Source organism: Corvus cornix, chromosome 2, assembly GCF_000738735.6.
Source record: "Corvus cornix cornix isolate S_Up_H32 chromosome 2, ASM73873v5, whole genome shotgun sequence".
Lineage (NCBI taxonomy): Eukaryota > Metazoa > Chordata > Aves > Passeriformes > Corvidae > Corvus > Corvus cornix.
In genome coordinates, this window is record NC_046333.1 from 59935019 (window position 1) to 59953603 (window position 18585).

Here is an 18585-nt window from a genome sequence, read left to right on the forward strand (position 1 = left end):
AATGGGTTTGTGTAGTCATCTATTCCATCTGCACTTCAAATGAGGTGGTAATCTCAAACTCTAGAGCAAGTGTTCCCCTGTTTCCATATAAACCAGACACACAGGGTTAGCAGTTTTCCGTTCAAGTTTATGCATTTTTCTTCACAGCACAACTTAGTCTCAGATGTATATATATAGGGAAGAAAATCAGGCAAAAAAAAGGCCCCTGAACTTTTCTGGATCTCCAGAAATGCCTTGAAAGGAAGCTTAGCTCAGCTGAGTTCTTACATTGTCTGTGTCTGCGTGTAGTACTGAGGGGTGGTAAAACAGATGAAAATGTTCTTGCAGCCCCAGGTGTGAGAGAAGAGGCATTCTGTGCTGATTGCCTTTAAAAAAGCCTGGTTTTCTCTGTAAGCTGTCAAGGAGAGTTGGTTGTCTGCTGGTTCTAGTCCAGAGATGGGTTGGGAAGGAACCCCATGACCAGGCCACCTGCACTGCTGGAATGGAGAGATGGGAAGGGATCCACAAGTAGTTGAACTTGGACTTGGACTCTTGCCCTGCATTTGGCAGCAAGTCTGGGTGGGTTGAACCTCCTTCAGAGGGTGCCCCGGGCCCAGCCCTTCCCTGCACAGCCATGTCCTCCCCCTCCATCTTCTGTGCCATGCCCTGCTCACCCTCCAGGGCTCTGTATCCCACCAGGTATTGCCCCTTCAGTACTTTTGGTGCTCTCTACAGTTAATGCTGGGAGAACTGAATTGTCCAAACTTTAGTTATTTATGCAGATTAAAAGAGAAAAACCATATTAGACTATAAAAAGCAGTGTTGCTTCTATATTTTATACCTAACTTGTCCCTAGAAATGAAGAAACCTAAGTTAATCACCAGTAGCTTTTGCCTGCATAATGATGCCATACTGGACCAATGTTGTCCTCTTCTTGTCTGCAAGGGCTGTTTACCAATTTGTACTGCTGAGAGGGCTCAAACAAGAAAAACTTCAGTTCCAAATGTACATGGACAACGGTGAAAAGTACTGCAGTGATTGAGTATAAGGGAAATTTATCTCCATTATTAGGTCACATTCATTAAAATTCAGTACACAAAAGGATGAAGGATTCCTTCCTGCATGAAGAAACTGCTGCATCATAGTAACTTATGAATCTTTTGAGGCTTTAATGCATGGTCATAAGTTTGCTCTTGTTTAATTAATTTCTGTGTTTCCCTTGGCACTCCAAGCACAGGTGAATTATAGAGAATCACTCACTTCAGCCAGCACCTTCAGAGCAGGACACCTCTCTACCAAGATTTCCAAAAAAATATAAAATTAGAAAGTATTATGTGTGGTATTGTTAAATTTAAAAAGTATCTAATACTCTTCATATACTGACACAGCATTTATCTTTGAGACTTTCCAGAAGTGAATTCTGCATTCTTATATTTCTTTATGAAGAAGAAATTCCTATAGATTTCAGATTTCTATTCCTTCTAATAAAATTTATATTTTGCCTAGTAATCTGTTGTGCTGTAGGACAAAAATAGTGACTGTTCAGATTTTAATTTAATGGTGGTTTTTAATTATCTATGGCTCCCTTTTACCAAGCTAATGATTTAGTTAGCCTTTTGTAATGAAAGGTTATAATTTTAATAATACATTTCAGTCTAATACAGCTTTGAGAAACTGCTATTTCAGATTAGCTCCCTATTAAATGCTGGTATTCTTACTCATAAAGGCATCCCATTGAATGAATATTATAGATCTCCTTATGTTTTATGAGCTTAAAAGTGCTTTTATTTTAATCTTTATTTTTTGTTAGCTGAATGTCTGACAGTTGGTCTCAGGCATCACAAGATTTCTGTAGTTGCCAAAGTGAAAGATAATACTGCAATTTAGATGTGTATCAGTGATCCACCAATGATAATAAAACTATTTTTTTTATGGGAGCCCACACATTTTACATGCTTTATTCCTAACTGTACACTTGTTAAAGCTACTTATTACATAATTAAATATGCACTACAGTATCTACATTAATGGCTTCAGATTCAAGAAGGCAACTTCTCTCCACATTCCAGTGTTTTGTTACAGTTTCATAAATATTCCAAATTAATATTTAATGGTAGTTATTCCCATGGAATGCTGAAAGTATTGCATGTGAGGCCATCCACAAGTGACCTATTCTCATTCAAAAATGGTGAATAAATAAGAATGGAAAAAGCAAATAGTTCTGCTGTATAGGCCTCTGCAAAACAAACTGCCTCCCCCATGCGTGGTGGAGGGGTGTGTATGAATAAAGGTATTGAATTAGAGTAGTCAATATCTCATATTTAATAAAGATGAAATTCAGTTAATTGGACTATATGGTGGACTTGTGTAATTGTTAGGATTTTTTAGTTATCCAAAGGTATCTTTTTCTTATGGATCTATCATAGTAAGTTTAAAATGCAGATCATGTGAGCTATCTGCAGCAGAGTATATATAAGCAGCAGAATTCAGTCATATTTCAGAAGATTTTAGTGAGAAGTTGGGGAATTTGAGAAGTAGTTTTTTTTAATTAAACAGAGAACTGAATGAAATGGAATTAGAAAAATAGATTATTACAGTTCCATAAAAATTGTAGCAGTAGGTGAGAGTAGATCCTAAGTCTCTGGTGTCCACCAAGGAGAACCGTGAAGGGAGAACAAAAGCAGCTCTCATGTATGAGGGGAGAAGATTGTGAAGGAAGAAGAAATAAAGATGGTGAAATGGGTAGAAATAAAAACCAGGGAGAAACATGAAGTCTGCGAAGGAAGGTTTCTGCTTAAGCACTGTGGATTTTAATAATTTGAAAGGAATAATTATTTTAATGTATTTCTGTATATTACCACAATTCTTCATTGCCATAATAACGTAGGACAGTCATTAACTGCAGGGAAGAATTACAAAAAATAGCATAGCTGAAAATTAAAACTAATAACAAAGTTATCCCAGATCCAGTAATTTCTTAGTATGTTACCTTTTTCTTTTTTTTGTTTAATCTGTAGAAATTTAATAATGACTGGTGGATAGGACGATTGGTAAAAGAAGGCTGTGAAATAGGATTCATACCAAGCCCAGTCAAACTAGAAAACATGAGGCTGCAGCATGAACAAAAGGCAAAACAAGGAAAATTCTACTCCAGGTAATAATAAGAAATCTTTAAAAATAGCAACATGACACAACTTGGAAATTGATGCTGTGTATCACTCATGTGTATGCTTAATTATCGTAATGTCAGCTACAAATGTTTTTAATCAATTAAGAAATTACTATATAATTAATTATATTTTATATTATCTATAACATTGTTTTATTTATTATCTTGTTAATTAATAAGCTAATTTTTTTCATTGCTATTTGAGAGAAAAAGATATTTGGATTGGTGATCTGTGGTGGCCTACAATTGAAATTATTTCCTTTTTTTTCCCTAAAATATATGCTAATATACGTTGCAGTAAGTACATTTATTACGTGTTAGTAAATATTTTGACTTAAAATTAGTTTATCTAAATTCTGTAGCATTTTTTACTTGTTTTGATGATCTAGCTATTTCTAAACACGTTTAAAGCTCATTTTAGAAATTACAGAATGTTAAGATGAATTTATTCGTAAGCCAGAACTAGTGCCTGTTAGTTAGCTCATAGGGAAAAAATGGTCTTGTCAAATCATTGCCTACAAATACAGCTCTTAAGAACACTACATTTTATGATGGAAGTTTCATGTCATTTGTTATCTCTGACTGCAGCCATCATTGCATAAGAAAAATGATTGTTTCTAGATATTCTGAACAATACTACAAGATAGAATAATGTCACCTTTACTGTAGAATTCTTAATAAAGTAGTTTTCTAGTAACACATGTGGAAGCAAATGTCACTTGTTTCCCTTTGAGTATAAAGGAAACAAATATCCCCAGAGTATTTGAGTGGGATGGACCAGGAATTGAGCTAGGAACCATTTGGGAAGCAGGAAATGTTTTCCTATCTCAATAGGAAGGGCAACAGTGTTTGTAGAGCATGCCTAGAGTTGGACACTGTGATTGTGCAGTGCTCAGCTGTGTGAAATGTCTTTCCCATGAGCATGGTGTCCTCAGCAGAAGGATCTGGTCCTTATTCCTCTAGTGACACTTTTGGCACAGCCAGATCTGTCCCAGTGATTCGGTTCCTTTCCAAATAGTAGAGGCTTCCATTCTCCAGAAATTCTCACTGAAGATAACATTGTCCTACACCACAAATGCATTAACTTAGTGCTTATTCGTATTTTAAGATAGAGAAAGTGGAAACTACTACTATCACGTGAATGTTTTGAAGAGTGAAATAACCTTTCTTACATTCTTTTCAGAGCTTTTCTTATTATGGTAACTGAAATAAAAAGACTAGAACTGTTGTTTCATTTTCATGACTTGGATAGGTTTTCACAAAGCAGAACTTGACAAAACCTTAGACTGCTTTACCTTTGTTTGAGAGACTTTTTTTCTTAAGTGCTATATTGTATTGAGAAAGCAGAAGAATTTGTACGTTAATTAAATTGAAAAGATGATAGAAAAACAGAGTCTCATCTTCATTAGGGATTTTTCAATAACTCTTCATTTAAAGGAGACAGATATGTTTGCTGGCTTAAGAAAAAGTCTTAGAAATGAGTAGTAATATTAATCATTATATACCAGTAGCCATATTAATGACTGAATTGCATTAAGATCATGAGGAAGTGAGAGCAGCAGAATGAATTGCACAGCAGCACAGGGAGTATGATCGATGTTTGCAGTTCCTCAGGTCTCAAAATATACACATATTTTGTGTGAGATGTATATTTTATACCACTGCCAGAAATACTGTTTGTCTTACAGCTAGCACCTCATTTAGAAGGCAGATAATAAATAAACTAGAAAAAAATTTGAGAAAGCTACAGAACTTCAGACTAATTTATTACTTTACTCCAGTAAATCAGGAGGAAACTCTTCATCCAGTTTGGGTGACATCGTTCCTAGTTCCAGAAAATCGACGCCTCCATCATCTGGTGAGTAGGTTGTGAACCCTTCGGTAAAGAGACTCATCAACCTAATCTGTTAAAATTCACATACCTTTAGACCTATTCTTCTTGTTCCCCATTCTTCATAGGTAAAACCTGAGTGTTGTGTTACCAGATAAGGCTGATTTGGATAGGTTTGAAATAATGGAGTAGATGCAAGCAAGTTCAGGCAATGATAGGGCTGTTAATGCACATAATTCCCTCTTTGCTTTTACCACGGAGCTTTGTAGCAAAGATAGAACAGATCTGTGAGACTACATTACAGTAGGTAGTGGAAGGTTTGGTCTGGTCTGAGCACTCCTATTGAACAGTAAATGCCTTCTGGTACAGGAGAAAAAGCAGCAATAAAAATAGAAGTTCCTGAGAGGTTTCTGCAGTAGCATCAAGAAAGGCATTATTTTAAAACATCAGGGACATTTAGTTTCACGATTCTGATCATGAGGATGTGCTTCACATAATTCTAGGATACTGGATATTTTTTGCCTTGTACAAACTTTTCACAAATACTATTTTGTACTTGGAGCATCAACATATAGATTTAACTTTAGTTAGGTTGGATTCAAGTGGTATGAAGCAAATGCATGGCAAGTTGGTGGAGGATGCTGGCATTAGCACCATACAAAAAGCATAGCAGAAGATCACAAAAAAAATTTCTACTGAATTCAGCTGCTGTGTTGCTGGATGTTTTATCTTCTCATATACATTTTGAATACCTGAAAGCAGAAAATATTAATGAGTGTTGGTAGTTTCTTGTATTCTAGGGCAAAGACATGTATTTTCCAATCATACTCATTTATATGGAGTCTGGCCTACAGAGCAGGCATCTTAAAATGACCCTCAAGATTTTGAAGTATTTACTTGGTCATTTAAAAGGGAGACAGAGAAATTAAATCATGTTATGGTAGTGGCTTCATTTGGTTCAGTTAATTGAAATATATCTCTGTCTTGTGAAACCATGGATTGTTACTAACTACCAACTTTATTACAATTGCATTTTGTTTATTAAAATTGCACCTCAGTTTCACTTAAGTTCTCTTTTAGTTTGAAAATACAATAGATGCCCATCACAGGTGTGTAGAACACATCTTAATCTTTTGTTTTATGATGGCTTTACACTGACACATTTGCTGTTATGGTCAACTTTTTCAACAACTGCATTTTTGTACTAAAATTGTCCATGGAACTATGTTGCAATTTTATAGTTAAAGCATATGAAATGCTGTAATATTATTTGCTGTCAAAAAAACCACTTGAAGATCAGTACATAAATTTCCAGAATGTTGCACAGAATTTAGAGTTAAGAGCACAGATAACACCTAGATTACCAGCAGACTGCTACCCATCCTGTAATATTCATTGCATTGAATCGTTTCTTCAGACAGTGGTTTTCAAGAAATATGGATTTCTGGAGAAAGAAGGAAGTCTGTTAAAGTTTATTCAGTTACAGTGAAGATTTGGAAAATATGTATGAATAGTTCATATTAGCTTTTTCTGTGATCGCCGGATTTTGAGTCTACAATAATTTTTTGCTTATCTTAACACATCTGAAGAAAGGTGAAAGAGGCTGTCCTGGTTTGAGAGAAATTTGGAGGAAATGTCCCAAATGAACGTATCCTCTAATAGAAGGCAGATTTCAGCAGCCCCTCCCCCACCAGCCATTGGCTCAGTGCCGGTCAAATTCTTTGTAGAAAATCTGGGGCCTGAAGAGGATGGAAGAAGAGGCATAGTTTGTGACTAAAACAAGAGTTCAAGTGACTTTGAAGCACAATTCAATTATTATTCCTACACCTTCTCTTTTTGAAAGTTTAATCAATTACATCAATTATTTAATAAGTTGAAGAATATTAACTGAATAAGTTAGTTTCATTTTTTTACTTCGAGTCAGGGATGGGCTTTTTCAATATAAAATAGTGCCACAGAAAAACCAAACCAGAACAAACCCAAAAACAAGATGAAGAACCAGTGAAAAACAAATGAAAGGGAGGCTCATATCCATTTAAATAATCAATATTGATATAGTAAACAATCCATACAGTCCTTATGGGCCATCAAACAGCATAAGAATAATGGTGAAAATGACTGAAAAAAACTCAATGAACTAAAGATAGTTTACAGTAAAAGAACAGGAGATGTTACATAGTGTGAAGACTGAGAATGAAAAAGGAGATATTGGTATCTAGCTGATCAAGTTCTGCATTTCTTTCTTACAGGAAAAGCTTAAGGTACCTGATTTTTTACTGACAATTTTGGTTGAACATAGAACCGAAGGAGTTTTTAATGTGTCTTATTATGAGTGATTTACAGCATCTGTGCTGGCCTGTATTCAAGAAAAGATAATACGTTCTTTTTATACTTATGAAGAGGATGAAGGAAGAGTGTTGCTAGAAGAAAATGTTACATGATTTCTGTGGCTGTTTTTAGGAGCAGGATTATAGAAACAGGATGGGGATCTACTCACTGAGTTTTTCCTGGGAAGGGCAGGCACAAAGGCACAGTAACTCAGGGAATGCCAGGCATCAAGGCATTAGATCTGTGGATAATTCAAATGGGAGAAGGTACTTTATGCAAACAAAAGAGATCACTGCCCCAAGTGTCTCTTAAATCACTAGCTGCACGTAGGCTTGACAGAAATATTTATTTGTTACATAATTTAATAGCACATGCCACTGTATTAGCTGATGTCCCACTCATGAAGCAGATGAAATCAGGTCACTAAGATGGTTTCATAATAGTTTGCAGTGATTAATTAAGGGTTTGGATAAAGTCAATGCAAACGATTCTGCTTACAGATCTGTTTAGGGTTAGGCTCAGTTTGGCATAATGGCACAGCAAGATAAGCGTGTGTTACCAGAGGGAGTGGAGAGGTGGGTAAGATCTTCTCACACCAGGGTGATGCTGTACACGTTTGTGGTTCACTTTTGTGCATCTGCTTGCTTTCTGAAGAAAAATTTAAATCACTACTTAAGATCAGGATTGATTGTTGGAAACGAGAGGTTTTGTTTGGTTTTGTTTTGTTTTAGATGTATTTAGCAGGTATCTGTTGTACTCAGCATTCAGGATAATATGGCTTTGCATTTTGAAAGTGTATTTATTACTGAGTCTGTGAGGATTCTTGTTGAAACTGTTGTTACTTGCTAAAAAGGGTAAATAATTCAAGGGTATGGTATAAGCATTGTTTGTTATATATTCTTTCAGGGTAGAGATTGAACAGCAATGGTTTGTTGTATTCACTTCCATTTTACCCTGCCTACGTCCTCGCTCTTTACATAGGTTCCATGTCTGAGCCAAGCTGGGATAAATTTCTTTTCTTCTGCTATCCATTCTTTTTAGTTTTCACTATTAGTAGATCTGTGTTTATTATTCCTAATAAATGTATCTTATGAGTACAATGCATTTTTATGTAAAGGAATTAAAAATGCCAATTTTAGTCCATCCTGAGATAAATGGAGATATCATTGTACCAATATCTGGCTGATTTTGTCTTCAAAAGTGATTTTTCTTCCATTTCTTCATTTTCCATAGACACAGTAGTAACATTTCATATTTCATTTGGTGATACCCATTTTCAATTAGTGTTCATTGCTATAAAATAATGCAAATGTTCTTGACCAAGTTCTGTTGTTTATATTGGTGGAAGTCTTATCTATTCCAGTGAATACTTTGGATCTACACTGGCGTAACAAGAACAAACTTGGCCATTGGTCTGTTATGTAAATGTTACAGTAGCTGTTACAGATTGCCTTCTGTCTTCTAATCCTAATGTACTGCACCTTTAAATTTTTCCCTTTGATTTACTGTGGTTTTTTCTCATGGTTGACTTTTAATTTTTATTTATTTATTTATTACTCTGGACAGTTTTATTTCTCTTTACCTGTAATTTCCTTTTTAACCTATCTTTACTTTCCCTGTCATCTGATAATTCTGAATTGTTTGTCTGTATATAGCTATAGACATAGATGCCACTGGCTTAGATGCAGAAGAAAATGATATTCCAGCAAACCATCGCTCCCCCAAACCCAGTGCAAACAGTGTAACATCACCCCACTCCAAAGAGAAAAGAATGCCCTTCTTTAAGAAGGTAACACCGACTTCCAAGCTCCCATCTGTCCACCTGCTCACCTGCACTGCGTCGCATTTCTAGTCCTGTTAACTGTCTGCGTCCTTTGACCAGCCAATAACATGCATGCTTTGTTGTTCTTTGTTTCTTTTCCATGCTGCTGTAGCTAAGCAGAAGCAGAAATCGGTAAGTTTATATCGACATTGCCTGTGTTTATCCTGCCACTGGCATCATTAGCATTATGAGTCCAGATTAACAATGCGGCTATTCTAGAATTAAGGATGACGAGATGTGTTGAGCTGTTAGTGGATTCATTACAGGAAAACAGGAAAAAGTTCAGTGTGTCTGTGAAGCTCTGCTACGTACTTATCCTTTTTGATGGAATAATAGGACACACTTAAAAGGCCTTCTGAATGTTTGAGAAAATTATTTCTGGCAAACATAATGCACCTCTCTAGTGCATGTTTATTCTTTCTATATCTTTCTCAAGTTTTTTGGCTTTTTTTCTTTATTACTCAGTCTATTGAAATCATTACTGGAATCTATCAGATACTCAGTTTGGACTTAGGAAACAAATTGTCAAAATTGTTGTATTTTTTATTTAATCTGTACTTAAGCTTCTAATTCACTAGGTACAAAGTCTGCAAGTGCACAAGACCAATGGAAAACCTCAGACTTGTTTTGACAGTTTACTTCAAGTTTTTCCTGTTGTCATGTATAAATTATCAGCCAAATGTTCTTGCGATCCATCAGTGAGACTTTTTTAGGATCTCAGCTATTGGAAATGGTACTGGTGGTTCCCAGGGGAGCCAATGTCTCTCCATAGATAACCCAGATAACTACAGAATTATGTAATTGGCATCCTGTTGCAAAAAGCTGCAATATGTTTCTAGGACCTTTGCTGGAATAAGTTAGCAAGACATTAGGTAGCAGCCAAACTATGCAGTGAAATATCACATTTTGATTTTTTTGTTTTAAAATCTTTAGTCTTTATAACTCTCAATCATTTGGTTTTAACCGCTCACTTAAATCTGCAGGTAATAAATGTTATTACAGACTGTTATAGCGCTTAAACAGTGCCAAGTGACATTGCTGTCGCTGCTGTGGATGCTCTCGTGTTTAATAAATAGATCTTTGTTTCTGTCTCTCTTTTCTTGAACTCTTTTAAATAGTATTGAATCCTTCTAGTTTCCAAAGTCACTACTGTTGGCTTCAGTTTGGTCTGTTAAGCCTGGTGTGGAAATCAACAGCAGGTTCTTGCTTCTGAGTAATTTCTTACTTAATCATATTTTTAATTGGATAAAAATTATAAGGAAGAATAATACGTGTTGACATGTATTGGATGCTGTCTGCATAAGCATCTTTCAAAGGTGCAGCTTCTAGATGAACCACCATAGATCTGGATGATGGTTAGTCCCACGTCTTTTTTCCACTCTGTGGTATCTCTTTTCTTCCATATCAGAATCATTACTAGTGTTAGGGCGGTTCATAATACTGACATTTACAGTAAGTACTGGATGGCCATCCCAAAGTAATCTATGCAGTAAAACCATTGAGTAAAAGCCATATGGTCAAAACTGCTAGTTTTTATTCTGAGTTATATTTGAACGTGAATCTGCAATGAAAGCTGTATAGTTCAGTGCCAGTCTCTTAGAAATGACTAGATTCTCTATTGCTAAATTAAAGAACTTTAATGCTTCCATTAGATAACTTTTACTCAATTTTCTGCTGACAGCTTCATTATTTCAAGCTGTAAAGACTAGAGAAAAAAAAATGCCCATTTTAACAGAACAGATTTTAAAAATACCCCATATTCCATCAAATAAGGTAATTTCTGTGCTTGCCCTGATTGTCAAATAGCTGGTTAACTTCTAGCATGAATGCCTTTGGTTAAGTCAGCCACATTAAGACAAAGATCTGTTGCATCAGGGTACTCATGCTAAAAGCATTTGCACAACTGTCATGAATTTTTCCTCGAATCTATCTCTAATACGCTTATCAGATTACTAAAAATGTGAGCAAGAACAGTGGAGGACTGCTTTTGGATACAGGCCCAGCTTAATTGCAGGGGGTTGCTTTGGAACGTGCTGAGTCAGATTCTGCACTGTGTACAATAAATCATTTCACGTGCTTATGATGCCTTGGGCACTGGTATTCATTCTCATGTTATTAATTATCTCGTGAAAATACAGGTAACAAAAAATAAAAAAAATTACATTGAAGGACATCACTAAAATGTTTTCTGTGTTTTAGACTGCTTTAGACTGCTGCTTGTGTAGCATTGTGTGCTGTCACTGTATTAACGTCTGTCTTTGTGGGTTTATGTTTTGGAATGTATATACTTATTTTAATGTTATTGCAAAACACCTTGGGATACATTGAGTTCTGGAACAATGAACAATGTCTGTATTCTGTGATCTTGACTGATGTATTTGTACTATGTACACATTTGAAAAATAAGTCTGGCATTTCTTTTTCCATCTCACCCACAGATTCCTGGGTTTGGGTTTCAGTCATTTTTTCCCAAGACACAGATAAACCAAAACCTCCCTTATGAACAAAAAATCTTTCTGATAAGACTCCATTCTTGGTGATATATATTGAATGGCCACTTATTAAAGAAAAAAAACCCCAAACCCAACAGTTTAATTTTTTTATATTGTATTGTGATAACAATATAAAATTTTTGCAATCTTTGGAAGGAGACAATCTTTTTATCTTTGTATGTTAAAACACTTTTTTAGAAATTGTGCATGATACATCAGTTAGTATTCTGGTAAATATGGTACTACCAGAATCCATTCTCGGGTGGTGACAAGAACTTCCCAAAGTGGAAGAAATGCTATCCCAAGCTCTGCTTATGATAATTTTCTAGAAATACTAACTTGATCAGTCATTATTTTGATTTAATTTGTGATTGAACTGTGGGTGCAAATCTGGAAGTGAGACTGACTGCTGCCATGGGAATTTGCAGTGATGTCACAGTATTTTTTCAAGCAGTGGGCAGATCTGAACATTATCAAAAAAGACAAGTTATGCTTTTCACATGCCCTTTTATTTTTCTCTTTCATAATATCCTATATAGAATTTCTGTTGAAAACAAATGCCACAGCTCTAGAATTAGCCATTTCAATTCATTAGTTGTTGGAAATAACCTTTTCAATTTAGCAGTTAGGAATTATGGAGTGGGACATGTGCATGACCCAGAATAAGTTTTTAACTATCCAGAGTAAATATGAAAACAGTAGGAAAACCTAAAGTCAAAGAAAAGTTTTTTTCAAAAGAAATCCCTGAACCTCTTATGTCCTTATCTTGTGCTACCAGTTTTAGGGAAAAGTTAATGAATCCAAGATTCCTGTGACATCACTGGAAATTCAGAGTTCCTAATACTGTAAAGAGTGATTAACACTTTCTATATGTGCTGTTATGCTGAAAACTTTTCCTGTTTTGCAGACAGAGCACATCCCTCCCTATGATGTAGTGCCTTCTATGCGACCAGTAGTTTTAGTGGGGCCTTCTCTGAAGGGATATGAGGTAATTGATTGTTGTGAATGGTTTCATTTTTGCCAAAATACTGTGCTTCATTTGTAGTTGATAATGGATAACATAGGCAAACATCAGACAGTTTTTACTCCTACTGAATAGCTGTTTATTTGTATTTTACTTCATGTCAGAATTGAGATTAGGAATAAATTGCATTCCAATCTCATTGTTCGGATATAAGATTTACTGTCAGCTTTATTATATAATATTATTAGCATCAAGTGTTATGAATTTCCTATGTGATTATTAATTTGTTGGTTTTTTCCTTCTAGGTAACAGATATGATGCAAAAAGCATTATTTGATTTTTTAAAACATAGATTCGAAGGGCGGTAAGTACTTTGCAATGCAAATATACTTCAGTTCAGGTTCCGGTTGGGCACTACCAGGTTTTTAAGAAATAATAAGATTGGACAAAATTAGGAATGACAGCTAATTCCTTGATCAGTGGATTTTAGTGTGGATTGGAAGTTTCCTTGACAGAGCATGCAGAGGCTGTGTTGCAGTGGGAAGTGTTCTGGGGCATATATTTGGTGAGAGTGGAAAAAAGGATGTCTTCTTCTTGATGACTGTGACATTCACACTCCAAATTGCTAGATATTTATCTACAGATTAAAAAGTTATTTTAAGTATTTTTCAAATGGTATCAACACTTCCCAGGTTTTGAGCAAACTGACAAGAGCCACGGTTCCTCCTCAGCTCTAATTCCTTACTTGGCATCCATCTTGGAAAGAGTGATATGAGATTCAGACTATCTGGTCTATGGGATTATTGACCTTTTGATCCCTCAAGATAGGATCTTGGTTTGACAGTAGTTCTGGGCTCTGTAGTGGGAAGTTTCAAAAGGACTGGGATGAAGGGGTAGGGCAGTCCTCCACCTTGCTGAAATATGGTTACCCTTGATAGCAGACCGGCTGCACTCGCTGGGTTCTGATCCAAGTGGTTACAGCAAGCTAGACAAGGTCCAGTGGGATTTGTACTTGAGCCTTCAGGCATTACTGTGGTACAGATCTCAAATGATAGTCTGTCTTTAAAAGCGGTGACGTGATCTGTAACTCCAGCATCACGGACCCATGGAGCAGAGACATCAGGTGCATTCTCCAGACATGATTATATTGGTGTTGGATCAAGCTCCAGATTATATGTCCCAGTGGGTTGACACTGGGAGGAAAAATTGAGAAAACCAGAAGATCTTATTATAATATCTGTAACTTCAAGGAATGTCCTATTTTGTTTGGAAGTGGAGAGATCCATAACACTATTCTGTGTGTCCTGTTGCTGCCAAAACTTTCAAGAGGGAGCCTGATGATTTTTGTCAATAGCTTCAGTTTTTTAAAATACCAGGCACTGTGGTTTAAACTGGTGGATTTTCTCAGTCTGAATAATGATGTAAATACCTAACCACTTCAGTAGTCTCTCTTTATTAGTCAGGATTGTCAAACCCTAGATACACACCTTCAGAATTGGAAGTTAACAAAACAGTTGTTGCAAGCAGATGAAAATTACTCCATCTTTAAGTATTTTAGAGCATATCAGATTTTCAGTTGTAGATCCAACGGTTGCAGGGTGAATCCACAAGTACTCCAAATAAAATTGATGTCTATAGTAGCAGATTTGAAGCATTCCAAACTTCAGCAGCAATCTGAATCATTACTTAAGGTTTTGAACAAATTCGCACCGGAGTTTCTCAGATTCATGCTAGTGCTTTAAGCTGCCACACTGCTGTCCCTGCTCTCACTGCAATTGTTTCACAATATGAACATACACACCCTTTGTTTTGAGAGCAGACTTGGTCTTCCTGATGTGACATTTCTCAAAGACATTAAAATGTCCTTAGAAAGATGGTAAAAAGTCTTAAAATGAAAAATAGCATTTTTCATAGATAAAGAGACTGATAAATCTAGCGTTGTTCAATATACCATAATTGTGTTTATAAAGGCAAAAATTTTTCTATAGCCTGTAGGAAGAAAGACTGGCAGGAAAAAATCCAAATCAACACAAAAAACCAAAAAGCTGTAAAAGTTTGTAGTCGTTCCATTAGCAAATAAAGATAACCAGTAAGTATCACAATACACGTTTGATTTAATTTTAAGACAAATGGCATTATCTGTGAGGAGCTGTGCCAGAAATCACAATCTTTGGTGATGTTTTTAGCTTAAGTTAAATCATGCCTAGATTTCCAAAATTATATTACTAATCAGTATTGTGCACATAGTTCTGTTTTTTCGTATTAACTTCTGGCTCTGTTACATTTTTTAGGGTTTTAGATAAGTGTATACACATGTTGAGTTCAGTGGGAAATGGCCTATTGGATTACATTTCAAATGAACAAACAGCATCTGACAGTGCTTGCTAGAGAGGAGCCCTCCCTCTTCTTAGCAAATCCATTTCCTCTTTTAAATTGCAAGTAAAATCCTACAAGGAAGAACAAGGGAGTATCATCACTCTGATTTAACTTTCAGCACTGGAAAAATGTGACCTCTAAACCTCATTAGACCAGAGAGTTTGAAAAGGAACTTAAGGGTGCATTTTGGCGCAGTAAAGCAAAACAAACCAAAGAAACTATCTTCCTAGGAAGAAGAATATGCAGAAGGTTGTGTAGCAGGTCAGTGCAAACAACTGAAAGTAACCACTTCTTTCTTGGCTCATCTATTCTCATAAACACAAAACTGAACCTGCCAGATAGTCAACCTAGACTTTTCAAGGATGTGCTTCTCCAAGTTACAGTTCTCCTTTTTAGGTGGCTAGCATATTGCTAGCATAATCTTCCTGGAAAATTATAGGTAGCTCTTGCACTCTGTTAGAAAAACACGTTAGTAAACTGAACAATAAAAAACCCAAAAAAAACCCCCAAGCCAAAACAAACAAAAACCCCATGATTTGTACTTGTAGATCTATACTAATTTCCCTGCTAAGCCTTACCCTTACCATTTAATTCTGCATAGCCCTATATGTCTTATACATATGGCTAAAGTAAGCCAGGTTGTCGTTCAGTACTGTTCAAGTCAGGGAAAGGAGAAAGCAGTTTGCTAATACTGGGGGTACTGGTGTAAAGTCAGATCCTCATCAGACCTGGAGACCCCAGGGAAGTCCCATCTTCTGCAGTAATCCCTGACCTCCTCCTGCCTGCCCTCTCCCTAGGCATGTGTAGGATGTCTTATCAATAGTTATTGTAGCAGTATTAAGTTAGATAAAGTTTTTTCTCTGTTCACATTGAGCGAAGCATACTGTGCTGCTGAGAACTTATTTTCCTGTAGTCTTAGCCATCTTCTAGTGTTAAATGAGAATTCTCCCCACATCCCTGAGAGATAAATAACGTTCAGCACTGTTTTGCTGTGTTTGTTTTGCAGTATATCAATTACACGAGTCACAGCAGACATCTCGCTTGCCAAACGCTCAGTGTTAAACAATCCCAGTAAGCATGCGATAATAGAGCGATCTAACACCAGATCAAGCCTAGGTAAGTACCTGTAACGATACTATCTACAAATTACCTGTGAAGTATGCTACTCTCCATTCATATGTCTAAGCTAAAAATAGCCTTCTCTCTGCTGTGAGAAAATCACAATTCCCATAAATCAGAAATCCTGGCACTAGAAATCATTTTAAAATCACTATCAGGTAAACTTCCTATAGTGCTGATTTTGGTTTATTCTCCTTATGCTCAGTTTTCGTGTTTTGCTGTTTGCCTCAGTGGGGAGAAGCAGCCATCCATATAAAATCTGAAAACATAATGTCTTGGGGTGACCTTATGATGTGTATCCCCTATCGCTGTTCTATGCCCAGAAATTAATTTTGTGCCTTTCTTCTGGCTAAATAGAAATGACTCTTTTCAGTTTCTTGGAATTACATGGATATTGCTGATATTTTGCATTATTTTTATAAGTTTACTGTTAGCGATAGCAACTGATACGAAGCTTGAAAAATATTACTGAAGTACACATTTGGTGAATTTTGTGTCAGTTTAAACTAATCCTAAGGTTGGTACAAAAAAGGGAAGGATGCAAAAAGGGAGATGTTTTTAAAAACTGTATAGCTGCATTCATAGCCTACATGTCTGTCATCTTACATGAGTCTTTTAGTACTGAAGCTTGCCCAGTTGTATCAATAATTAAACATTTATTACTCAGAAAGAAAAATAAGCTTAGCTGGGAAGTTGTAACTAAATGTAACCATCTACAGTACAGGTGGCTGCACTGGAGCTTGCCATCCCAAGGTGTCCGTAGAGTTAGGAGGAAAAGGTGATAATTTTGGAGTCTTAATTCCTGACTGCCTTTGCCATTCCTCTAGTGTGAGATGTTTTATATCCAAGACTCTGCTGCTGTCACTGGTGCATTCCCTGTGTAGAGCCACCTGGAGGGAGCCAAGAGGTCTCATGGAAGGTTCCCTGCCCATGGCAGGGCGGGTTGGAACTAGATGATCTTTAAGGTCCCTTCCAATCCAAACCATTCTGTGATTATAAGATGAATCGTGCCAGGAGTCTACATACTCGTGTAAGGGCACTTGGCTGAGATACAGATATGGGTCCCATAACAAATCCTCTGCAAGTCCCCCATCAAATACCAAAAAAGGAGGAACTTGCTACATCACAGATGGATCCTCCACTCATATTTCTGCCTTTACAAAGCTGCAGATTCCTCTTAGCAGCCTTTGAGAGAGCTTGGTTTCCCTCGAACACAGCATTGTATCTTGAAAAATTGTAAATTTTGTGGAACAAGAAAGTAGTTTCATTCATCCTATTAAATAAGTTCATATCAGTTTCGCGACAAAAAAATTTCTGACACCTGAACTGACTGAATATTTAACGTTTGCCTAATATAGTAGTCATTTTTAGCATAAGCTTCTCTGCCTTAAAAATTTTGTCTTCCCTTTCTTGAAAATCTGTTTTGTAAAACCTTTGCTTTCAGCTATATGGAGGCTGTGAATTTTTTCTTGGAAGTAGTCTGTAGCTTCCAAGTGTGTCTTATTTAAAGTGTTTTGAAATATCAAAATGCAATGTACTATAACAACATAATTAATATCTTTACACACGAGAATATTCTTCTGTGTGAATTTCAGTCTTGTCACCAAAGTCTGTTTAATAATCTAATGAAAAGATAAAGTGTCACTTATTTTGAATAGGACTGAAAATTGGTAATAAGTATGGAGGTCAACCAGTCATGGAACAAACAGAATCATGATGATTAAGTTTTCAGCCTCATCAGCAAAGCTTGTGCAATTTTGCAATAGTGTACAAATATATGCAGCAGTAAAAGCATATAATTCATTCCTCATGCTAAAATATTCTCATATATGTGAGACTCTATCACAAAAATCTATACAGGAAAAAAATTAATAAAAATTAAATTCTGCCCAATCTTGTACACCTTTATCTCATGTAGAACCATACTCTTGAGAGCGTCAACATTTTTTCTTTGTGTCAAGGTACTTTTTTAGATGGAGGTATTTAAAATGGAAGTTCTGACAGAACTGCAGTTTGAGACACCCAAAAAGATGACAGTGATTATGTATATATGCAAATATGTGGATTGGTAGGTAGATGTTTCTCTCTAGTTTTTGTAACGGGCCTGTTATTAACTATAATTTCCTGCTACATACCTGGTTTTCAGTTGCTAATAATTGTTCTAAAAATTAACTGATTTATAAAATAACTTTGAAGATCTTTGACCAGAGCAACTGGGTCATTCTAGTAATAAAGTTAGGGCAAAAATTAATTTTACATATGCTAAAATATTCTCAAACGCTTTGCTTTCAGAAGCTGTAATACTTTCATTGTTCTAGTAATCTAGAAGGGTTTTGAAATCTGGTAGTCAACTGAACAAAATTTCAATTACTTGTTTCTGGGCAATTTTATGAAAATAATGAGAAAACTTGATCAAATTAGTAGAATCTGCCATTAACGCATGCCAAGCTTTGCATCTGAATTGCTTAAAGACTCAGCTTTCCTTGGCTAGGTCCAGCAATGATG

General features: G+C 36.0%; 1 protein-coding gene across 18 annotated transcripts in view; it reads left to right on the forward strand.

Annotated features, from left to right (window-relative positions):
* CACNB2 (calcium voltage-gated channel auxiliary subunit beta 2) overlaps nucleotides 1-18585 on the forward strand; it is a 245920-nt gene that overhangs the window by 204770 nt on the left and 22565 nt on the right. For 15 of the 18 annotated variants that reach the window (XM_039550043.1, XM_039550046.1, XM_039550045.1 and 12 more), the window contains 6 exons: nucleotides 2997-3133; nucleotides 4930-5006; nucleotides 8963-9096; nucleotides 12529-12609; nucleotides 12891-12949; nucleotides 15968-16077. In XM_039550043.1, coding sequence (XP_039405977.1) covers nucleotides 2997-3133; nucleotides 4930-5006; nucleotides 8963-9096; nucleotides 12529-12609; nucleotides 12891-12949; nucleotides 15968-16077 — 598 coding nt within the window. Of the gene's footprint in view, nucleotides 1-2996; nucleotides 3134-4929; nucleotides 5007-8962; nucleotides 9097-9241; nucleotides 9262-12528; nucleotides 12610-12890; nucleotides 12950-15967; nucleotides 16078-18585 lie in introns of all 18 variants that reach the window. The other 3 variants (XM_039550033.1, XM_039550036.1, XM_039550037.1) reach the window with 1 other exon arrangement.